At 37.8% G+C, this 25014-nt stretch overlaps 2 protein-coding genes across 6 annotated transcripts in view; one reads left to right on the top strand and one right to left on the bottom strand.

The window, feature by feature from the left end:
• The window catches only part of ACP1 (acid phosphatase 1), a 34958-nt gene extending 12530 nt beyond the window's left edge, over window positions 1-22428 (top strand). The window contains exons 4-7 of one of the 5 annotated variants that reach the window (XR_013956533.1): window positions 3600-3661; window positions 5954-6059; window positions 6992-12093; window positions 22179-22428. Coding sequence is in view for 2 of the 5 variants with exons in the window: in XM_080614724.1 (XP_080470850.1) it covers window positions 3600-3661; window positions 5954-6059; window positions 6992-7069 (246 nt within the window). In the remaining 3 variants the exon portion in view is untranslated. Of the gene's footprint in view, window positions 1-3599; window positions 3662-5953; window positions 6060-6991; window positions 12748-22178 lie in introns of those variants that run through there. The other 4 variants (XR_013956534.1, XR_013956535.1, XM_080614724.1 and 1 more) reach the window with 4 other exon arrangements.
• Window positions 16226-24753, bottom strand: ALKAL2 (ALK and LTK ligand 2). The gene is made up of 4 exons (XM_080614722.1): window positions 24201-24753; window positions 21698-21751; window positions 21506-21586; window positions 16226-19179 (listed from the first exon to the last, which is right to left on the bottom strand). Exons 1-4 carry the CDS (start codon window positions 24574-24576, stop codon window positions 19115-19117), a joined length of 576 nt encoding a protein of 191 aa, XP_080470848.1. The 5' UTR covers window positions 24577-24753; the 3' UTR covers window positions 16226-19114.
• Window positions 24754-25014: the final 261 nt, after the last annotated feature.

The following is a 25014-nucleotide window of genomic DNA, read 5'->3' on the forward strand; positions in this document are numbered from 1 at the left end:
AGTTTGTGCCACTAGTTTTTGTATTGACAAAAAGATCAAGTAGTCTTGTTATTATCTTCCATTTCTGTTCCCTTCAGAATTTTCCTAGACCTCACTGAGGTCATATTTATTTTCTTCACTTTCAAAGACTACATGTTTAGGTTTTTAACTTTCAAAAATAAATTCCCTCAATTAGTCAATTGCCCTCCGCTGACCCCTCCTACGTTGATCTCCGTTATATAATAAGAAAGAGGATTGAGCACAACATTGTTTCAGATGTTCAGTGTTTTACTATTGAAATAATCATAAGGGAAGTCTGTTCTGATCTTTTCCTTTTAGAAGTTCTGGGCTTACTATTTATCAGTGCTTTATTTATTATTACATGATTGTGTAATGATAAATGATACACAGTATTATTATTACACAAGCTAAATGATACTGAAACTAATCAGTTGGTGTTTGTCAAAACAGTGTAATTTGTTTGCATTCTTAAAAGACAAGCCTTGGAAACTTGAGAACTGTTATTGGGTATTACTAGGGTGGTTTATAAGTAGTTAAATTAAACCAAAGCACCCAAAACTGGTTGATCCTCTGCTTTGAAACATATTTATGTAATCTCCTTTGGCAGAGAGGGAATGAAAACACTAATGAAGACATTTGCTTAAACATTCTGGCAAATTAGGAGATTCTTAAAGCAGAAGAGCCTAAAATGTTACATATAAAGGGATAGAAAACTAACAAGAATGAGACAATAGAATGAAAGACTAAGAAGATGAAAATTTTTCTAAAACATTCCAGTAGAAGCAGTTTCTTTTATGAAGAAAATTTTGAAATCCCTGAACTAGAGGTAGCTGTTAATTTTTGCACTGATGTTAACTGTGTAACTCAAAGAATTGTTTTCAAACCTCTGTCAGATGGTCTCTGCTGATTCTCAAAACTGTGGACCTGATACGGTCTTGTAGTTCTTCTGGAAAGGGGGGAGACTCAACAGTGTAGAATACGAGTTTTCAAAGTGGTCAGGTTAGTACAAATGGAAGTGTATTTGTTTCACCATTGGAGACAAACTCAAGGATAGAATTTTGTATGTGGCTTGTTTCAGAATAGATTAAGAAAGATTTAATACAGGAGCTGCAAGAGTAGAGAGGAGGGATTTATCCTCTGTTGCCTTCAAAATACTGTCATAAGATGAGTACCTCATACAATTATCCTCTTTGCTCTGTGGAAAACTGTTACCCATCCAGTGAAAGGCATTTTCTTTCATGTAATTTTGTGCATAATTATGATAATCATGGATTGTATCTTTAGTTCAAAACTGGCATAAATGCTACAAGAACGATTTATGTAAGAGAGAATGTTAGATTGGTTACATCCTACCATCATTTACAGTGATCAAGTGAATTTTAAGTGAAAAGTGAAGTATAACAATAAATGTATACATTAATGTATAAAATTTTAACATTTTAGTTGATGGTAGGTTGCTCCATGTTTATGCACTGGTTGAAATTCTCTAAGCTCTTATTCTTCATGCACAAAACAGATAGGTATTAATTAGTTTCACTTTTGTTCATGCTGAAACCAAAATTGATTTCTATATGACTCATACCATGCATTTGCCTTATCACAGCCTTCCTCTAATCTCCATTTGATATTTAACACTGTTTCACAACTGGATAAATTTGACGACTGCTGCCTCTGTTTTTTAGACAGAGAAAAGATTTCCCTTCTCTAAATAAAGGGAAATTTTTAAGACATAAATTAGAATGATTATGTGTTTCTCCATTGATGGTCTTTAATAATGGTTATGTGTTTGGGGGTTTTTCTGAATGTAAAGTTATTGTTGTCTGTGTAGTTCCATCCAAACTTGACTACTTGAACTCTCCACTACTCTTTTCAAATTTTTATGTCCTCAATTTCTTCCCCCAGAGTACTAGTTTCATAGTTTTGAGGAGTATCTTCAGTTCACTGAAGTTTGCTCAATTAAGCTTTTTGTATCTGACATTACTATGAGGCTTATGAGCACAAGTGAGCCAGTAGTCTTGTTTTTAGGGCTGTGCTAATGCTGGTTCACAGGGAAGTAACTATCAAGTTGTCAAGTACACAGGGAGTGTGGGAAGCGTGGCAGGTATGCTTTTCCTTTTCACCGGTTTTTATTTTATTCCTACTGTGTCTGCACTACACATATTTTCATAGGGGCCAGTGTTTAGCCCTGTAGAGTGATCAGAAGAAGCTTGTAGAGGTATTGCTTAGAGTTGCCAGGAAAACAGAGCTATTTCCACTGCAAAAATATTTTCGTAGGTCAAAGGCACTGCATGAATACAGCAAATATTTTTACAGTGAAAATAAACGAGTCTGCATTAGTTTCCACCATTAACCCTTTCTTTTCAAATGTTCCCTCCCTCACACCTCACTCATTCAATTCTCCTTGTGTGGAATATTTCATTTAATGGCTTTAGTCTGGTGGTGATTTCTGTGTGTCTTTTCTCACTGCTTGTTATGGGAGCTTGGTCAGTATCTATCTGCTGTTTGCACAAAAAAACGAGTGGGTGTTTTGCCATCTAAAACTTTTCTTAAAATATGTAAATCATTTTTACAAGTTAAAACTCTGACTTAGAGGATAAAATGTTTTGCCCTTTTGTCTGTTCACTTGCTCACTCACTGTCTGGCACATCCTTCCCAGAGATGCCTGCCAGAAAAACCTGTACTGAACAAAATTCCACAGACTATGCATGAAATGCGTCTTAATGCGGACTCATTACAGATTTTATTCCATTTATGCATCCTCATTATGGACACTTTGTTCGGATATCTTATACTAGCATTCTCAGACATGGTCTGAGGAGGCTTTACCCTATGCTAAGGCTTAAGTGTAAAATAAATATAATTTATACTGGTAAAATCTGCACCCATCCTTATTCAATACAGATAACATTAGTACTTAAGTTAGTGATTTATCTGCAGTGTTTACCTACCTGACTCTGAACTTGGATCTTGAATTTAGAATTCAGTTAATATTCATGTTTAGAAGTCGATAGTCCTGCTACAGGAAAGAGAAAGAACATGGTACATCTTCCTACCATCATACAATGGATCCAAGGGTTTTTCACATCATACTATAAATTTTGTGAACTTTATTTGGCCTAAAATGCTATGAATATATTTGTTTTTAAGGGATTATTATTCATACCATCATACTTTAGCTTTGAATTTTATTTGGTATCTTTTTCTGTGTGACAAATTTCTAAATCAGAATTATTGCAGCTGATTCCAGGTCACCTTCATTTTTGTTTTCCTATCAAGAAAGTAATTTGTCTACATTTTCACTGCATGGTTTCCATAACCGGAAACCTACTTTAGTTTTAGTAATTGGACAGCATTAGAAATGTCACTTGTAATGACGCTGTAACTCGGGGGATTTTGTAGAAAACTTGCAGAAGTGGGTAATTACGTCAGAGTATACTTAAAAAGTCTTAAGTTATTGTAAAAGTTGATGAAGGTACACAGTTTTATTCTTTCCATCTGTGTTTCTTTTAATAAATCAGAACTACAAAATTTGTAAGTACTTGCCCCTTTTTATAAATCAAACACAGTTTATAGGCTAAAGCACATATTTTTAATTCTAGGTTACTAAAGATGATTTCCAGACCTTTGATTATATACTTTGTATGGATGAGAGTAATCTAAGGTAATGTATGAAGAAATGAAACAAATTCATGTGGATTACTTCTAGTGATGCCTTGTAAGTCACTTTGAAGGCAGATGGCACATTTTACTGTTTAGCTTGTCTTGTGGATTTTTTGGAGGGAGGGGGGTGTGGTTTGTTTCTTTGTTTGGTTTGGGGTTTTTGTATGTTTGTGTGGATGATATCCTAATAGATTCTTTACTTCTAATAAGTGCAGTGAGCTAGAATTCAATGGTTTATTTGTGTGATCCATGCCACTCAAGGATTAAGGATGTGGAAACTTAGTATGCTTTGTGCTATACATGTGCAGCTGATGCCTGTACAGTTAAGAATGAGGATGTACTGTCTTGATCAGTGATCTGGCTTTCTAATTGCACGGGATTTAAAAGACACTGTGTAAATTTGGAAAGGATTAAATATGGTGTGGGGTTTTTTATTTTTTAATAGAAATAGAATAAGCTGTGAGATAAGTAAGGTTGTTAGCTGAGGAAATCTTGTTTGTTGCTGTTAGCCATGTTCTAATTAAGTGTGTCTTTGAGACAATTTATGCTTTAGAAAGATTTGGTGAAGTAGCTGCCTAGTGTGAGAATTTGAATATCATTATTTCTACTTAATTACATGCATATTGGTGATTGGGGTTAAGGAGCTGAGCTTTAATAAAGTACAAATATCAAAGTGCTTGTAAGGACTGTTACTTGTAAAATCAGTTTGAAAAACCCCAAGGCCCAAATAAAACCCTGTTAGTAGCACATAGACTTTCGGAAGCAGCACTACTTAACTAAGTATTTTGTTGAATCTTCTAGATGGTTGTAATGACCTCTCTTACACAGCCTGCATGAATGAAACACTTTGCTTGATTGCAACGTGTCGGGCAAAGACATGACTAGGCTTACTTCTATTTTCACTTGAACTCTTGAATGGAAACTTATTCTATGTAACAATTTATATGATATGAGCCATAGAGCAGAAGAAATGTCATAACTATAATAGGGATATTGCTACTGCTACACTTAAGTTTCACCGTAAACTTGTACCCACTTCAACCATTTTCCCTGGGAAATGTGCCTTTCTGTAGCTCTCAGAGGGCAGTCTGATCCCAGGTGTTGATGGAGTGACAGAAAAGAAAGATTTGGGACATCCCTCTTCCTTAGTACCATAGCCACTTGGTCCTCTCCTGTTCATTAAGTAATATGCCAAAAGCCTTGAAGAAAATGGTTAGACATTATTTTAATAATAAAAGACTAGAGAATTTAATGAGAATCTGTAAATTAAAGCAATAACTTCATAGAGGAATCCTGATTTTTCAAGGAAAACCAGTATTTTGGTCTCACTGCTATTCTAGACTTTCTAAAATTATTTTCTTACTCAGAATTAATAATTAGAATTTAATTTCTTAAAACTGATTATGCTTATGAATAAGTATTCACAGGGTTTTTCACCTTTTTTAATGTTGGGTAAGTAAATGAGCTGCTATGGAGATGTGTAATCTTTAAAGAAATTTAATATTTCTGGCTGTTTAGCATTGTGAAAATCATAGTACTGAGCTGCTTTTAATCTGAAGATGAGAGGTACATTATAACTGCATTTGGGTTAATAGACTGCTTTTTATAAGTAGGTGGGGAGAATACCATCTCAAAACAAGTATGTTTTATCAATGGGAGGCAATGTAAAAGAAACAGGATGTGGCAACTGACGGAATGTTACAGTATCTCAGAGGGAAGACCAGTCTAGCTCCCCAGTTTACCATTTTCTGATAACCAAATGCAGTAGGACTTGATGGGAGTTACAGAGGTAGTATTGAGAGCAATACTTGCAGCATGCCAATTTAAAACACTGGTTTTGAACAAATGGGAGAAGCTTACTCATACTTCCTGAAAAATATCTAGATAATTTCCATTATTTTTTGTTCAGTAGAAGCTAAAGGTGTATATTGAAAGTACAAATAACTGATTTGCGGAAGAAGTTGATAAACATACTGTTACAAAGTTCTGTTAAGCCTTAAGTGACTGACTGACTGCTTGTTTATGCTTTGAATTAAGTTTATGTACAGGTTACTCCATACTCGGTTAAAAGAAAAAAAAACAACAAACTCAGTTAAAAGAAAAAAAAACAACAAACCCCACAACAAGAAACAAATGAAAACAAACAGCAGTGTAGAAAGTCCACAGAACTGACAGAGTCCAGATGCATATTGTTTTCCTGTGTTCTCTAGAAACAGTCATTGAGCATCTCATGCTGATGCCAGAAAAGTTCTGAAGAAAAATTCACAGGAAAAATTTATTTTCTCTTTTACAGAGATCTGAAAAGGAAAAGCAACCAAGTTAAAGACTGCAAGGCCAAAATTGAGCTGCTTGGGACTTACGATCCACAGAAACAACTTATCATTGAAGATCCATACTATGTATGTATAAAAGAATTCTTCTGGTGGCTTGATTAAAAATTATGTGTATATGGCATATGATCTTTTGAGATCCCACATATTGACATGTGATATATGATCTGATGCTACACAAAACCAAGTGTAGACGTGTTTTTTAAATGACTTAACAAAACAATATGAATTATTGGGATAGGAAAGGAGAGCATGTCTATGCTTGTAACAATTGCTTAAATTTAAATAAGGCAGTGCATCTATGTTTTCAATATTGGATGACGCTCTAGTTGGTCAGCCTCCTTGCAAAGAGGACCTAATCAAGACAGAGACAAAGACATGGACAGAGATGGTCAAAGAAGTTGAATAATATCAACTAAGAGCAACCAATTAGATTAAAATTCTTCAGTTTAGGAAAGAGAAGTAGATGAAGGTGCAGGAGGGTTCTGTAAAATCTTGATATTATGGGAAAAGGTGGGTAAGGAATTGGTATTCATTACCCAAGAAGAACAGAATATCAAATGGCATATGTGGGAAGTGGGTTCAAAACAGAAAGAGGGTGGGGGTTTGGGGTTTTTTTTTGGTTGTTTTTTTTTTTTTTTTCCCCAACCATTTCATTAAACTCTGAATCTCAAAGTGACAGGTTACTGTGAAAGTAAAGAAAAAAAGAAAAGGCTTATAAGGGCTCAAAAACTGAATGGAAGAATTGCTTGGAGGGAAAGTTTATCCAAGACAGCTGAGTACAGAGTCATAGTGCTTGGCTGTGGAAACTCCTGAGCTGCAGGTAGTTCAAATTAGGGAGGAATATGTATAAAGTATCACTATGTATTTGTACTGTCTTATTCTCCCCTAATGTCAGTTATTTACCATTGCTGACCATGGGGAAACCAGTTTGCAAAAACTTTTTGTTTGAGCCACTATTGCTGTTCTCACTGGTTTTCTTTTCCTCTGTTCTTTTCTAGGGGAGTGAAAAGGACTTTGAAACTGTTTACGAGCAGTGTGTTAGATGCTGTAAAGTGTTTTTGGAGAAGTCTCATTAATGCTTCGTCATTTTATTTCTAAGAGAAAATAATTAGCTTCTTCTGAAATATGTAAGGTTTACTTGATTGATGTATTTAAATTGTAAATTTATGCCTCACTGGGTTCAAAACTGTTTCAGTATCATTTTATATTTTAGGTTTTCTGTCATTAATTAAAAAGCATAGAAAAGTTTTAATTGGATTAGATGATCAACCATTTTATCACACATCAATGTTGTAGTAAAGTATGTAATTCAGAATAAATTTATCGCTAAACTCTTCCAATGCTTTCTCAAAAGCACTGCAAAAGGAACATCTTGCTTCTTTATCTGCTATACTAACTAAACTGCGGTCTTCTTATTGTGCTGTTAGTGAGTTAATTCAAATGACTTTCAGTGGGAGTCTGTGAGATAATAGTTCATGTATGATAATGTAGGCATGTCATCCTAGTGTTGTTAGACAGCCTTTGGACTAATGCTGTTCCGTATTGAGCCTACTAGACTAAAAGAACTGCCTGCCCCCAGACAGACGCGGTTCTTAGCACTGTTTCAAAGCTTAAGCAACCAAAACCTCTGTGTGTGTCAAGAGGATCCTGTGAAAATGCATTTTTTTGTGTCAGTTTAAATGCTCAGTTACTTAAAATGTAATATTTGTTCTAGTGCATTTTCTACTAATTAAGAAGAACACAGTTCAGAAATAGTGATTGATGTTAATAGGACTTCTCCAGCTAGTCTTCCTTTGGTCTTTTGGTCAATTCCTAGTGCACTGACACAAGCACATGTAATATTGTATTTACTTTAAGGACAGAACAAGTCAGTGTAAAAGCCTAAATGTGAAACATAGTTTGTATCTCACAGTAGTAAAATACTCAAATCCATGCAATATATTCAATGAGATTTGCTGTAATCCTAGTTCCTATGTGGGTGTCAGACAGTATTTTCAGATTTACTCAGGAGAATTGATAATCTGTCAGAAGTGTTCTCTGAGAGCATAGCTCAGCCCAAAGACAGTCCATCTGTAATATAATACAAAGTTAACAGAAGGCCAGTAAGTAGAAAGTTCTGCTTTTGGACAAAAATTGAATGCTTTGTTAAAATCCATGTCTTTTTGTCTGAACATCACCTTTCATTTCTTCCTAGAAACGCAAGTGTACTGCAATCAGTAAGATCAGTAATGTAACTGATACCAGGAGAATTGTCCTATTTTCAATAATGTCAACATTGGTATGAACTCACATTACCACATTGTAAAACTGGATCTATAAAACTTGCTTTCTTACTTACGGAGCAGTGTTTTTCCCTCTGTCTGCCTTCCTTGCTACTAGAGTAGCCTCTGTATTTGTCACCCACTTTCTCCTCTGAGAGAGGGTTGCATTTTGATAGAGGTCCCTGTTATTCCTGAGGAGGAAGGAATCCTGTTGCCACTCTGCCTGTGCAGCAGCCTGCTCAATGGGGATGATCCATCCTGGGACTCTTGCTTGTAGAACAGCTGTTTGTGTTAGTGAGGTTTCTGTTTTGTGCTAAAATTTCCATCAGACATAAAACTTAAGAACCTGCTTACAGAAAGGCAAGTGGTAGGCGGAACACTTAAATACAGAAATCTGGATCTTTGTGCTTTTTTACATTACTTTAAAAGAACAAGCTGGGGATTTGCAAGTTAATAGATGTCTCATTTCAGGACAAAGAGTAATTGATATATATAATATTTCAGGTGAGATCAAGCACTGACTCTGGAATAAATTATTTTCCATTTCTTTTACAGATGTTTTGATAAAGTAAATGAGGGAGAACGATGAGCAGCTAGGGACAAACCATCTTAAATGTGGTTTTATGCACTGACCTCAGAAGTGGAAGTATTTAGGTGTAATCTAATGTTATTCTCTGGTATAATGACCACCTAAAATACTCCAGTGAAAATAAAATAATTAAGAAGATTGAGAACATGATGGTTTGTGCTTTCCTATTCATGGCTAAGTAGGACCATGATGGAATTGAGCCTATAGTTTCCTACGTATTAAACGTAAGATTTAAAAGTCTTAAATCTTTGAGCTGCTGAGGTAACAGAATCACAGAATCCCAAGGGTTGGAAGGGACCTCAAAAGATCATCTAGTCCAACCCCCCTGCAAGAGCAGGGTAACCTAGAGTACATCACACAGGAGCTTGTCCAGCTGGGCCTTGAATATCTCCAACGTAGGAGGCTCCACAACCCCCCTGGGCAACCTGTTCCAGTGCTCTGTCACTCTCACAGTAAAGAAGTTTTTCCTGATGTTCACATGGAACCTCTTATGCTCCAGTTTACACCCATTACCCCTTGTCCTATCACTGGACATCACTGAGAAACACCTAGCTCCATCATCCTGACACTCACCCTTTACATATTTGTAAACATTGATGAGGTCACCCCTCAGTCTCCTCCAAGCTAAAGAGACCCAGCTCCCTCAGCCTCTCCTCATAAGGGAGATGTTCCGCTCCCTTAATCATCTTTGTCGCCCTGCGCTGGACTCTCTCCAGCAGGTCCCTGTCCTTCTTGAACTGAGGGGCCCAGAACTGGACACAATATTCCAGATGCGGCCTTACCAAGGCAGAGTAGAGGGGGAGGAGAACCTCTCTTGACCTACTAACCACACCCTTTCTAATGCACCCTAGGATGCCATTGGCCTTCTTGGCCACAAAGGCACAGTGCTGGCTCATGGTCATCCTCCTATCCACCAGGACCCCCAGGTCCCTTTCCCCTTCACTACTTTCCAGCAGGTCAACCCCCAACCTGTACTGGTACATGGAGTTGTTCTTCCCCAGATGCAAGACTCTTCACTTGCCCTTGTTGAATTTCATAAAGTTTCTCCCCGCCCAACTCTCCAGCCTGTGTAGGTCTCACTGAATGGCAACACAGCCTTCTGGTGTGTCAGCCACTCCTCACAGTTTAGTGTCATCAGCGAACTTGCTGAGGGTACATTCAGTTCCCTCATCCAGGTCGTTGATGAAAATATTAAACAGCACTTGCCCCAGCACCGACCCCTGAGGGACTCCACTAGTCACAGACCTCCAGCTAGATTCTGCCCCATTGACCACAACTCTCTGCCTTCTTCCTTTCAACCAGTTCTTGATCCACCTCACTACCTGATCATCAAGCCCACACTTCCTTAGCTTATCTATGAGGATGCTGTGGGAGACAGTATCAAATGCCTTACTGAAATCAAGAAAAACGACATCTACCGCTCTACCGGTAATCATCCATCCACCTAGTTACTTCCTCATAGAAGGCTATAAGGTTGGTCAAACATGACTTCCCCTTGGTAAAACCATGTTGGCTACTCTTAATGACCCCCTCATCCTTGATATGTCTAGAGATGGTGTCAAGAATAAGGTGTTCCATCACCTTTCCAGGGATGGAGGTGAGGCTGACCGGTCTATAATTACCCAGAAGGGGTAAATAAAAAGGTATGGTTGGTTCCCCAGAAGGGAAATAAAAAGGTATGGTTGTTTAACTTCACTAGGCTAAGGAATCTCCCTGCAAAGTAACATGAAGTCAAAACTGTGTTAAATTCAGTTAAGATTTTAAAAGTTTCAGCCTTAAGGTATATTTTCAGCAAGTAATCTATTGGCTAAATCATTCACCATCTCTACTGGGAGGAAGAAGCTGATGGATTGATTTTACCCTTAGTGGGTTCCTTTTGGAGAAGGGAAAGGAGAGCACTATGGTATTTTACACCACTGCAGAATACAAGAATACAGAGCAGGGATTGCCTTCAGGAGGGACAGTTGTGCAGTACCGTTATTTGGGTTCCAAGAGAAGCAGTGGACATTGGATTAATACACAAGTTGTGTATCATCCAGATGACTAAGCTCTTACAGGTCTAAAATACCCCTCATGAAAAATGTAATGTTGAATGAAAAACTACAGAACAGACTCCTCCTTCCCTCTCTTCTCCCCCACGGCTTGTTTTTACGTCAGGTAGTAAGGTTATATGCAAGACTAAATACAAAAAAGTGTGCTATAGTATAGTTATATCTTCTTTCAAAGCACACAGACCTCTGCTAAATCCAGAGAAGACTTCCATGGGATTGATTTATTTATATTCATCTATTAAATAATTAAATAAATTACTTTTTTCCTTTTGCAAGATTTTCTAGAAGATTTTTATTGAACTGGATTTCAGGTGTCGTACAACAGAAAGAAAGATTTGTACTAATTTAAACTCCCATGTTCAGTCATATGCTGTGATCTGATCTCAGCCCATGGAACCACAGAAAAGCAGAGTTCCACCCACCCTTATGTTTACCGTGGGTGAGCAGCCCCGTGAATCCTGTAGCAGTAGATTCCTTTAGCTACCAGTTTTTCAGTATGCATGCGTTACTCCCATTGAGCAATGAAACTTCAGCATTTAGTGATCACTGAAACCAAGTAACAAATATGTACCTCTCCTTTACTAAATACAGTCAAGTTCTAGGCTGGCATTTTGTACTTCTGCCTTTTCTTTCTTCTGAAAAGCCAGATGCTAAAGCTTCTGAAGTGTGCATTTCCAGTATCCCAGCTTCTAGCTGTTTCTCAGGGTGGAGAGGGGTGTGTTTGGTTCTGTTTCTACATTTTGTGGTTTGAATTGAGGGTAAAATGGAAGCTAAATGCCAGTATTAAGATAAGAGTATCTGAGGTTCATCTACAGTTCACAGATAAAATTTTTCTTCCTGTTTAAAACTGTTCTATTATGACAACTGGATTAAATACCTGATTTAAGGAATAAAGGGAAATGTGTATTAAGGTTTCTTGAGTTCACTAACGCCTTAAAAATGTTATGACACTGAAATGATTTATTGGATGTTTACTGATTTTTATTGCCTGGCAATAGCATAAATAGACTGCAGATTTTTTTTTTTCTTTTTTTTTTTTATTTTTTAACATGCAAACAAAACCCCGAAACAATCATTGGTCATAAAAAAGATTATGAGGCTGTAGAGAACTGGAGCAGCCTCATGATCTGGACGAACACACAGATTGGTCTGTCCTCACAAATCCATACGGAGTGTTCACATGACCAGACTCCTCTGAGGTGGGTACACCTTTCTTTCTCATTCTAGGGAAACTCTATCTACATTCAGATCTCTTACAGAAAGAGGTTTGAGTGTGGATTAATGATAGCAGCTACCAGAAGATAGCTTGTTTATCTGGATTCAGTGAACAGAAAGCAAACTGAGAACAACTTAATACCAAACACTTTATTACTTACGCTTATTATTTACAGTATTTACATATTGCACGTTCGCTGGAATGTTTTATACATTTATTATATAAAGTAAATTAATGGCAGCTTGTGTTTGTGTACAAAATCCATGCTCCACTGTCCCAAAAAATATGTCTGCTTGGAATCTCGTTCCTGTTTGTCATGCAATTTGTACTCCCTAGGGTACAATGTGACCCCAATGCAAGTCTGTTTTAACCAAACTTTTAAAAAATTGCATAAGCATGAAGGATATCAAGTGACCACAACTACTGTGGAGCAGATCTTTAGTAGTTCTAGATATACAAACAAACATTCCTTGAAATTGTAGAATTATGCAATAGAACATCAATTTTCTTGGTGAAATATTTGTGTTTACATAATTTTTGGCAGCATTACACATCAGTTGTAAAGTGTGTTCTGTAAAGAATGGAGCATTAAGTACTACTGGCAGTTACGCTACTGTAAAGAATGTCACTGCAAACTGTTGATGACATACAAAACGCATGTTAAAAGAATTATGGGAAGTAGTCTGTCAATCTGCAAAAATAAATCTCTTGTTCACAATGGAATATGTTATAAAGGTAGTAAGTTCTATTTCCCTGTTGGTTTCCAAGGCACTTCTCTTGGTTCTTGGTATTTCTTCTCATGGTAATAACATCTGGTGGACTAAAAGAAAGAAGAAAATTGCCTTTCATCATTTTTATACTTGCATACATGTGTTTTAAGAATGTATTCATCATACTGAATCAATAGAACTGGAGAATTCAGTAGTAACTTTGGAAAGATCCAGTAGTGCAGTTCTCATTTAGCTTAGTTTAGTTCATAGCAGCCTGACTGCTAAATTACTGTTTTGCTTGTTAATCAAGGCTGAAATTTTGGAAAGGGTCCCTTTTTGCACTGGTTCATTTTAGGTAAATAGATTTGGAAAATACAGTTCTACCTATTGAAAATGTGCTTATGGTTATGTTTAGCCTTTTCTAAAAATGCAGCTGTGAAGTCAAAAAGCCTCAAGGATAGTATTAACAGATTGCAAATTTCTGTCTTGGTGTCTTGCAGCTGATGGTATGATGCCCAGTAATATAAGTTTGTCAAGGTAGGGCTGGAAGGACCTAGGAATCATTTCATGTTTAATTGGGCCCATTAGTGAAGAAATCTGGACTCATGCAGACAAGAAACAAACAGAACTTTCTACAATTTGATCATATAAATGCAGCCCCTGGGATGTGCAAACGCTAAGGCAGCACAAACTGAGTAGGAGTTGCAGGATTTGCTACCCGTTCTGTTAACTCTTCCCAGAATAGTTTCTTGGAATGAAATCAAAACCATTTTTATGACAGTGATATTAGAAACACTAACAGAAAATTACAGGTTTCAACCCTTTTCTCCCACATCTTTAAGCCTTCTGAGAAAATGTAGCATAACTGTCTATGCTTATACCTATCTAGAAATCCATGCTCCCTCTAGTAAGTTCTGAGTTTGTTTTCAGCGACTGCATCTTTGAGACTTGCAGCAAGTCTACCCAGTTTCATGTGGTTTTAAGACAACCTGTTAATGCCATTATTTCAAAGTAAAAAATGCACTATGGCTTACTGGTCAACAGGACCTGCATGGGTTCCATGCTTTTGCATGCCAAGAGATTTCAGCTGAAGCTTGTGTTTCATGGACCCCAAAAGTCCACGCAGGAGATAAAACAGAGCTGTTCTCTGATAATAGAGTTCTGCTGATGTCACTTTTCACAGAAAAAGCTTTCATACTGTCTATCTGACTATATGTAACCATCTCTCCCAGGATCAGTGGGAATTCTCTGATCTGGGTTTCTCTATATTTTCTACTGCTGAAGTATAATTTGTAACAGAATCATTTGAATGCAGAGTAGGTTGGACTTGACATAATCCATTGGAAATCAAGCCATTGGTGCATACAGAAATACTTTTTAATAGTATTTAAACATATTTAGTTTTGCAATTTTTAAAAGTTATTAAGAAATGTAATGTTACTGGAAAGCTTAATGTAATTAGGGTTTTTTTCTGGCTTTGCAGATAGAACAAATACTTTTTTTTTAAATATCCTTCCTTAGAGGGGAAAATGACATAAATTTTCCTTGTCTTGTATTTTCATCTAGCTTATTTTCTGTGTGTGTGCTCCTGCTGTACCCTGTTTAATGTATGATGCTTAAAAGTGATGCTTAAACATGCTTTTGTTTTGATCAGTGTGTGGTACAACTGAAAAGTTAAACACTAAGAATTTAATAGGGTTTTTTTCATTACTAATACTAATGGGAACATGCAGCTCACTGGGGGTGAAAAGTTGGAAGTAGATAGGATGCTCATTTGTCATCTCATCCATATCTGCCTTTGTATGGATCAAAAGTTGTGGGTCTTAGATTCTCAGCTAAATTGCAGTTTTCTAAATCCCTGGCATTTTCAGAAACCCTTGAAAAGGCCCCAGATTTGTTAGCATCAATCAATCTGTTGTACTTTTTTCACATAGTTATGTTATATACGTCAGTCTAGGAAAATTAGACTGGAATTTAGCTGAAGAATGGCAGGTAGTCTTAGTGAAGATCCTGAGTGCTATCTGACTAAAGTCTCTGTTGGGAACCTCTATTATCAGCTCATGATGATAGAATTAAACTCTCTAAGATAAAGCTGATCTACAGTAGAGAAGAATTTAGTGGTTTAAATATTACTATAAGCTTTAAAATATTGTGCCAGTAGGATTTTGTAGCTCAGCTTCCATGTGCTATAAAAAAAGTTCCTTCCCTGGGTGAACATCGAGGTGGAAGTCTGCTCTAATGTCAACAGATCGCAGAGATCCATGCGTTGAAGCTCATAAAGCTCATAATTTTACATCTGGTGCTAGCCACAGAGAGACCCCATAGTAAGGAAAATGCAGAATTGCCACTTAAATTAAAAGTTGGACTATACCAAACTAGTAACCATGTACACTGTCTGCCTCTTTAGTTCAAAGCAGTAGTTCTCGTAAAAGACCTAAATTTGTTACTCTAGGCACTGCTTCCTGTCACCAAGCACAGGTGATAGAACATGTCATGGGAGGTAATACGTGATGGATCTAGAAAAGGGTCTGCCTTCACTGAATAGTACGCAAACCCCACATCTTAATTTTACCTTCACTTCTTTTGTGAAATGAAAGCATCTGACATTTCTTGAGGGCACTTGATACTAGTTTGAATTAGAAGCTGTGTAAGAGAGAAAGCAATTAAGGGCTGTTGGTTCCATTGGTACAAAACACCTGAAGCAAAACATAAGAGTTGAAATATTATTTTGGTTTAAGAATAGTTTGAATTAATGGCTATATTAAATGGTGTACAGGAATGGGATATTTATTGTGGTATTTCAGTTTTACCTATAGGCATTTAAAGTTTCTAAGTTTATCTTGTATTTTCAGCTTTTTTAACATACATTACTGGTATGGTCAATATATCCTGAGGTGTTTACAAAGATTGAGTTCCAAAGGCAATTTCAGTTATCAGAGTGTTTTAGCTGTCCCTGCGTTGCTTACAGCTATGGGACAGGCAAAATGTGAACATATACTCTTAAAGAGGGAGCCCAGTTACATATGTGTAGGATAAATGAGGAAAAGTGAAGGCTCCGTAATGCACATTGTATCACATATACCTTTAGGTATGTACTGTGACAGTAACAGATGCCTAATTCCTGTTTTTACTTCTTCCCGTTTGATCTTAACAGTTAGTTTCAATGTCTTGAGTGCTTTAAAGCTATGATAGTCCAAAATACATTTAAAGTACAAATAAAAACCAAATCCATCCTTTTTTTTTAACTTTTCTTCCCCCCAAACCAATGGGCAGATATCTGTGTTTCTGAAAAATGCGTCATCTTAGTTTGCTTAAGTATCAGAAAGCAATAATTCATTTGTAGCCCAGCCCACTCATAAGCATCCAATGAAATGAAAATCACATACTGAGCAAAACAGGAAATCTAATTTAGACCTTTGTAGAGCAGTATCACATAAGAAATTTTTGTTAACTAATATTCAAGCATTAGTCTGAGCTTTAGAGCTGATACTAAGTAGTAACCTTATAGCAAAAACCTGAAGTGTTTACCTATTGCCTTACTACAAATAAACTTAATATACCAGAAAGCCATCTTAAGTATGAAATGGCTTTGAAATCTCTTCTTGCTATGTACAAGTGGTACCATGTTCAAAACTTTGCAACTTCTTGAAAATATTTTGGACTAACGACAACTACGTGCTTCATGGTGAGAAAGGTAGATGGAAAAATGCAAAAGAACCCATTTTCCTACAATTCAGGCCATGACATGACAAAACCAAATAAGGCCTGCATTATACTTCTGTGTGAGAGGAGATGTCTTACACACATAAATTGAACTGATGCAGTGGAGAAGCTGTGAGAAAGAATGGTGATTAATTTCATGAAGACACCTGCAGATATCAAGGCATGTGTGGTAGGTAATAGCCTTCCTCTTTACCAATGGAGCTTACTTACAAGTGCTGATAGTATTAATGATTTGTGCCTGTTTGGAGAATAACAGAAGTGAGGCTTGCTATTCATGCTGAAACATGTCTGCTAGTTGAGCTAGGGCATTGTTTGCCAAAATGAGGTGAACTTTTTTTTAAATAGATTCCCAACTTGAGCTGTGAAACTACTTTAGTTACTGTTCCTTCATATTATGAGTTTGTGTTTACATAACAAGATGTAAAGGTACAGATAAAACCTTATAAGAAAAGGGAGAAAGGAATTTCCTAGTCTGATGTATCTGCTTATTAGTATTGGCAATAACATCAGTCACTTTCACAGGTGAGTATCATTACATAATGGCTTGTTTCTTGCTTTCTGGATTTCACAATTGAAAGGTTGAATCACTAGCATTTCTCCAGTTAGATAAAAAGAGTTACCTATTGCTAGCTTTTATTTGTTCAAATACTGTATGCAGTTGTTTCCAAAATTCCATCCCTGAACATATGATGTATTCACATCCCTAGAAGTGTTCAAGGCCAGGCTAGATAGAGCTTGAGAAACCTGAGCGACTGGGAGGTGCCCCTGCCCATGGCAGGGGGGGTTGAGCTGTATGATCTTGAAAGGTCCCTTCCAACACAAACCATTTTGTGATTCTATGAGTAAGAGATTCCTCTCCATGACTGCAGGCTTCAAATTAAGACAAGCAGTGTAAAAGTTATTGAATGTTAGAAACATTCCACATTGAAGCTGGGCTAGTTTAGGTTTATTTTAGGAAGTCAGGCAGAAAACACTTAAGGAAATGATGAGTTTTGTGTAAATTCAGGATGCTGAATTACATCTAATGTATTACCTCTGCCCTAGCCACTAGAAAAGTCTTGTCTTATGTCTAGCTGGAATCCTCTCTTGTTGCAAAGTTAAAAAAAAGTATGTCTTTTTTATCAACACTGGATATAAAGAATGGCTTGTAGCTACTTTTTATTAAACTGAATAGCTCCATCATGTTTTCCTGCAATCATCTTGTCTTTAGATTAAATAATCCCAAATCCTTTTAGCTGTTCTTGTAAATTGAGTTTTCTAGGTCTTTGGTCATCTATGTTGCACTTCTTTAGACTCTCACAAGAAGCACCCATAGGTCTTCAAGTGTGGTGTCCTTAAATGCAGTATTGCAGCAACACTGATTATTTCAGGTGGTTTATAAACAATTATTCTATTCATGAATTCTAGTATGTTGTCTTTTTTCAAGTGTGACATGGTTGTCACACTTAGTATGTGATTTACTACAACCCCTACATTTTCTACAGAACTGTGTCTGCCTATTCACAACATCCCATGTATTTCTGCAGTTGATTACTTCTGCATGACTTCATAATTCTGCTCTTTAAATTTTATCCTGTTTTAGACTATTCAGTCTGAACAGTGTCAATGCTTTAAAAAAATAAACTAAGATGCTTAACATTTACTGCTTTTTCTCACAGACTCCCTACAAGATGTGTATTTTGTGACGAAGTATCTTAGTTTGATAGCATTTGTTACTGACAAATCCACAGGGGCATTATTTATCCCTTTGTCAGAGCTCACATTTTTGTCTCAGGTAAAGGCTGAGGACAGAATGTAAATTAGTCCTCTTGTAGTCTTACGTGTTGGTTTTCTAGAAATACAGATAGTTTGAAAGGGGGGTTTGGTTTGGTTTTTTGGGGGTTTTTTTGTTTGTTTGTTTTTGGTTTTTTTTTTTTGGTTGGTTGGTTGGTTGGCTTTTGGTTTTATTTTGGTGCATGGTGAAATTCCCCAAGTATTTGTAGGAGATAGAGGTACATCTAGGCAAAAAGGGAATAGGTAAACCCGTAGATATGAGAGGTGAACGCAATGAAAATGCCAAAAATTCTGAGTAGCTTAAAGTTGGTTTATCAATGCTACTAATAATACATTTTAATGGAATTGCTTGAAAGCACCTGCAACCTATCTGCATTTATAAAGCTTTCATGTGTATATCTATGTATATATTAACTCATCCTAAAATGCACGCCATAGATCTACAGCTGCACACATAAAAGGGCTGCTGCAATTGTGTACTGAGTCAACTCTTGAAAAATAAGCTACAGCTGTTGTGTTTTGTTCTGTAACAACACATTCACTCTGATAACTGTATGCTGCTATGAGTAATTCCCAGCTGAGGCACATGGACTTCTCTATAAAGACTTCCAGTAGGGGGTACCCTTTACTTATTGCCAGTATTTGCCAGATTGAGACAGTTACTTCAAGTACTCTGAAAGGGAATACCTTAGCCAAAGGACAAGTGTAATTACACTCCTATAAATTTTCATGTATGTGTAAATTTTCAGTGCTTTGCTATGCAGTAGAGTGTCATTACTGCTATGAGAAAGCTTACCTTTATCCTTCCATGCACATTGGGCTTACTGCCAACCGAGTAAGAAGCCTGGCACATCTTTTATAGTCTGTCATGAGAAGAGAGCATAAATAAAATTACTAAAGTAACCAGTTTTGCCTTTAAAAATAAAAAATTATAACTGTTCAAATTATTGTTGTTGTAAATGAACACCTTAGTTTACAACAGTATAGAAATCAGATCCTAAGACTTAGAAATACAGTGTGTAAAAATTGCATTACTGAAAGCCATGTCCAATAGCACATATAACTATGCAACTGACTTCTGCACATGTACTGTCTATAAACAAATAGCATGAATGTGCTTGGAGGATCTCCAAATGTATGTACCTATGAAATTTATATATCCTTGTCTGTGCTTAAATGTGGGATGTAAACATGTGACTGCAGTATTTCCATGCTAGAGGAAGAGTAAGTAGTGCACATCCATCTTTAAAATCTAGCCCTCAAGGAGCAAGTCTATGAACTTAGTAATGCAACTCCAATAAATTTTCTTCATGGAAAAACTGTTAAATTAGACAAATAACATCTAGCCACAGGAATGTTAATTCCAGCATGAGTAGGTGCCCACATCATACAAATTAATTCATAACTTTATGGAGCTTCATTTTAAAACTAATAAAACTACTTTTTTTCCTATTGTTAGTAGTCCTTATTTTGGGTACCTTCTGCTTTTTGATGCACCATAATAAGGGGCAGAAACAATGTAAAACTAAAAAATCAAGAGGGTTTTGTTTTGGTTTTTTTCTTCAACATGGCAAACTGAAGGCAAGTATTGTGAAATTTAGTTATGGACAGATAGCAGAGTAAATTACTTTTTAGGTGCAAATGCTGCTATGCTGTACAAAGTCCTAGTAGGTATGCTTTTGTACTGGCTACCACCATGCTGCAGTACCATAAACACTTAATTTCTTTGGCCTTTGAATTTCTACACAGAATGAACAGAATTACCTGAAATCAGAATATTTTCAAAAAGTAACATCATACTGTGTATGATGCTGTATGAATGCAGAATTCAAGCAGGTTGTTTACCTCATTTTCCTAGAAGAAACTTACTTTAAGGGGATGCTAGTCATACAGTCTGGTGACTAATGTTGATTTTCATTAGGCATTATTTCATTAATGAGTATCTACATCTAATGTTTCCTAGAGGTGCAGTGTTAAGAATCCCTAACTCACAGCATGGGTATGCTATAATTGCCATTCATATAAATTATTCTCTATTATCCAGACATGATGGTGGGTATGTCACCTGCTAGGAGGAAAAGGCGAATTCAGCCTGTAAAACCAACTAGATTTTAGCTTTGAGTACTCATTAGTGCTGAGTCAAATGGTGTTTGTGTTGTGATCCTTAAGAAAAAAGTAATGTGACCATTTGATGGTTCAAAGCAGACTAGTTATGAACAACTTCCGTCTCCATCCCTGTAAACTGAATGTGATCTGGTTAGCCATTATGTGTAAATCCTTATCTTTCCCAGGTACTCCTCATGTGAAGCCTTACAAATAAAGTCTGCAATTCTTACCAAATATGCCTTTAAAATATATTGGGCTGAAATATTTATTAATACTTAGAACTTGGAATCTCTAACGCTGTTTCTATTCTCAGCTCTGCTACTGACCCAACTGATTGACCTCAGACAAGTAAAATAAAGTGTGCTTCCATTCTGAAAAGGCTGTACTAAAATAGCATCTGCTTACTCAACAGGTCCACCTCAGTATGAGTCTGGAGTCACATCTACTGACTGATAAATGTCAGTGTTTGATTTTATTATTTTTTTTTAATTCTCTTGTGCTGTCAGCACTGATGAGATCTTGTAAGTTGCATTTGTTTATCTGTGTCCATCAGCCAAGCCTTAGCAAGTTATACTTTTCGAATGCACTAAGACAAGGGTTGCAAAGATTCACTGGCAACATCTCTGGTAGATTGGTAGCTGACCAGTCAAAGAATAAAATGTCTATAAAACATATTCAACTTAAATGATCACTGAAAAGGAAATAGCCCCACTTGGACTTCCTATCCTACCTTGAACTTGCAGCACTAGAAATTAAAGGTTTGTGATAGAGGTTTGTGAGAGGAGTTATGTGTTCCTACAAAAAGCAAACACCTTTTGAACCAGAGTCATGTACAACAGTACTGTGTTTATAGCCATTCTAAGCCGTGTATCTGCAGTGAAAAAGCTGTGTTTCCATTTTCCTCACTGTAATGCTGATGCTGTTTTGGCAACATTGTCAAGCATACCTGGTGCATTTTAGAGCACTCCAAATTCTTCATTGCACAGAACGTAATGTAACATTGTATCACTACTGGTACCTTGTAGAGCTATTAAATTTTAGTTTCTAGGTTTTTTTATGAAGGCCTCTGGCTTTAGGACTTACATGCTGGGATGGTGCAATCCCTTGTATTGTGGTAAAGCCGATGAAAGTGTTTACTACATTTTGGGCTAAAGTAGAGTGGACCTGAAATAGAAAGAAAAAATATGTTATGAATCAGCAGAACTCACGGGAAGAGTAGTGCAGCTTATGGTATGTACATGAAATGATGGTTACAAATGCAAATTTAAAACATACCTGTTAAATGCTTTAAGAACTTGTCTTTCATCCTTAGATCTCTGGGGACTATTTCTGTCAAGACAAAAAAAAAAAAAAAAAGAATAGTCACTCTGCTGCACTGGAACTGTGCTTGCCAAGCACAGGATGGGGACAGGGAATAAACTGTCCAGCAAACATCACCGCTCCATCTTGACAGACACACAGAGGTCAAAAGTCCTTTGCATACAGTAGGCCAGATTGCAAACATTTGTTTTACATAAGAAGCCACAGTAAAATGCAATGTGAAATAAGCTGTGATGATGAAAGAAGTTATGTCTGTTAGGTGTGCACTCATTAATGATGATGACAAGTAAGTAAGAATCAGATTTTAGCTCTATAAATTACATTATCAAGACTACCTAGATTTAAATTCCTCCACAAATTTTAGTTCATGGTTGCATATACTGCTAGTAATGAAGACTCAAAGGTATATTCAAATATATCCACTGTTTTGTCACAGGTATGTTTATACAAGCGCTGTCCTGCTGCAGTCATGAAGCTGGATTGATCTACTTACAGGAATCTCCCCCCTCCTCCTTTAGCAGTAAATAAAATTCACAGGAAATGATCCCAAGCAAATTGCTCTCTTCTGGCTCCCTGCGTTTGTGGTTTACCGCCATGTGTTTTGAGTTCGGCAGATGGCAAAATGAAACTGGTTTACTGAAATCCATTTTAGCTCTAACCCTTGCTTGTGTCTTCCTGATTTACAGCTTTGACTGCTTTCCGTTACCAAGTGTATGCTGATAGCATAGTGCTGATTGTGTATGATACACTACACGGTGCTTTATTTATTTGACCAAAAATGCCTGAGCAGCCTTTTTCATTCCCCTGGCACCTCTTATCAGATATAAGGCAGAGACCATTTCCATCCAGATCTGAATCACTTGTGAGGTTAGACACTTCTCGAAAGTAATTCTTCATTTACTTCTAACTTTAGTCAGTGTAAGTAAAGTTGACCTTATCATATTTGACCTAATTATGTCGTGAAGAGCATTAAAAACACACATGCTTTACTCAGAAATTTCCCATGGGACAGGCTTACTGGGAAAGTGATGCCAAAACTGAAATGAAAGACTCCAAGCAGTAGTTCCTTTTCAGAGTTGCTGGGAATAACTCCATTATAATAAGAGAATGAAAAATCCTGCTTAGGAGTCAGTAACACCACTACTAAATAATGTGCTCTCAAGTAGGTTTATTATTTACATAGATAACTTAGCACAAAGCAGATGTTTCACACCAATATGCTGATGCAGAGTGACCAAAAACTATGCTCATGTTCCAGGTTGAGATTGAGAGTCCTGCAGATCAGGGTTCCCTGCTTAGCTGCGCCTGCTTAACTTTTCAACGTTTATAAAACAAAATGTTCTCACTCTGCTGATCTTAAGTGGAACAAAATTGTCTTCTTTTGTATATTCATTGATCAACCTGATGAAGAAGTAACATTTTCATGACAACCACCAACAAATGCAAGTCATGAGGATATTTGAATATGAATGAGAATGAAGAAGAAGTACAATGAAGCTTCCTGAGATCAATAAAGGCAAAATAAACAGCACACTAACAATTGAAAGCCAGTTTGGGAAAAGGTGAGTAGACATCTTCTGGAAAATACTCCTAACATCCCTTTCAGTAGGAAAGGTAAGATGAGCAGCAGTAATGCTGTAGGGGTTTGAGAGAGAGCAAATGGTACATTAGAGGTGGCAGTAAGAGAAGCCACATCAACTTTCAGCTAGATGCCCAGAAGCACATCACAAAACTGAGTGGTAATGATCCATCACTGTGTGGCTTGGTATGACTTTCCGAACTGCTCTATACAACCGTGAACAAGGTCTTACAAACCAACTGGAGCTTCCACTGAAGGTACAGAAGAGTCATTCCAGCAAGTAGGAAGATGACTGAGGAGGGTCCCAAAGCGGTCATAGCTTGCACTGTGACAGAGGAATATTGTGTTTCCCTTCCTAGTATTTCAAAGGTGCTATCTCTGTCGTACAGAAGGGACTCATAAGCAGGGCAAAAAGTTTTAATGAAGCTGAGCTGCAGGAAAGACTTCTAGCGTGAGATCTATGAGGACAGACTATAGTCCTGCAGGAGAAATTCTTACTAGGGTTGTTTCCAAGAAACACTTAGATGAAGCACATTTTAAAAAGTGGTAAACTTTCAGGAAAAAGAGTGGTTTCATCCCTTACTTCTTTATCTCAGCCCATTTCGATTTTTTTCCCTTATTAATAGGTTTTGTTCGAAGCCAGCACACAGGAAGTTGGACTTGCAGTTCAGCACATTATCCAGAGACTAAGAGATTCTGAGATGTGAATGGAGCTTTTCTATCCCAAATTGCCATCTGTGTCTCTTTCTGGTACCAAAGGGAATCTGCAGGTATTTTGAGCAGTGAATTCTTGATATAAAATTAGTAACCTGATGTAACGTCTCATTCACCAAGGCACCCTAGGGAAAAAGATCTCCCAAGTCATAGACTGTGACTTACCAACTCTCTGCTCGTCCTGATATCCTCCATAGTCGGCCACTTCCCTTCTATCTAAGTTATAGTCATGCTTGGAGAAGTACTGCATCCCACTGTCCTTCTCCAGGTGGTACCTTTTCAGTTCCTGAATGATTTCCATGATCAGATTTAGGAGACTCTGCCTGTCCTTCAAATCTGAGGAGTCAGTTTTCTCTTTGCAGTACCCTGCTGACAACATTAAGAGCACCAGCCCCAGCAGCCCAGGAGACCTCAGTCCACTCATTGCGGTCTGACCTGAAGGGTGCAGGAGCAGACGGGAAGGAAGGATCCGCTGCCGCGGGAGGCCGCCTCTTTCACTGGAAGAGAAAACCGGGGGTGGGTCGGAGGTGGGGAGACTCATGGCGGTGAAATCGGAAACGTTACAGGAGGAAAGCGCGGAGGCCGCTTCGCAGCTTACGAAGCGGGGAGAGCCGCGGGCAGAGCCGCGGCCCCGCGGGAGGGCGGGCTGCGCAACTGAGCAGAGGGCCGCGTAGTGGGCTGCCTCTGCGGGAGCCCCTTGCCCGGCGCGCTGCCGGGGCAACTCCCCGGTTGCGGCAGCATAGCGGTGCGTCCCGCTCCGCCTCGGAGTGGAGTTGAGGAGCCGGGCGAGGGGCGACAACTTTCCACGAAGTTTCTTGCCGGGGAGCGGCGGCAGCCGTGCACTGACAGAGTCCGCCGCCCTGCGGGGCTCCGCGCTGGGGCTGCGGGCAGGAGCGGCGGGACGGGCGGTTCACGGCTGGGGGACAGCCGTCCAGGGGCAGGGAGCGGCAATGCCGGCCTTGCCTTCGCCCGTCCTTTC

The sequence above is a fragment of the Psittacula echo genome, assembly GCF_963264785.1.
Source record: "Psittacula echo genome assembly, chromosome: 4".
In the NCBI taxonomy this organism is placed as follows: Eukaryota; Metazoa; Chordata; class Aves; order Psittaciformes; family Psittacidae; genus Psittacula; species Psittacula echo.

Excerpts from the sequence above, each read along its gene's own strand:
- ALKAL2 (XM_080614722.1), bottom strand. The coding sequence starts at position 24,576 with ATGAGTCTCCCCACCTCCGACCCACCCCCGGTTTTCTCTTCCAGTGAA. Across the intron at positions 21,752-24,200 it reads TCAGGACGAGCAGAGAGTTG|AAATAGTCCCCAGAGATCTA; the intron begins GTAAGTCACAGT and ends TTGTCTTGACAG. Across the intron at positions 21,587-21,697 it reads GTTCTTAAAGCATTTAACAG|GTCCACTCTACTTTAGCCCA; the intron begins GTATGTTTTAAA and ends TTTCTATTTCAG.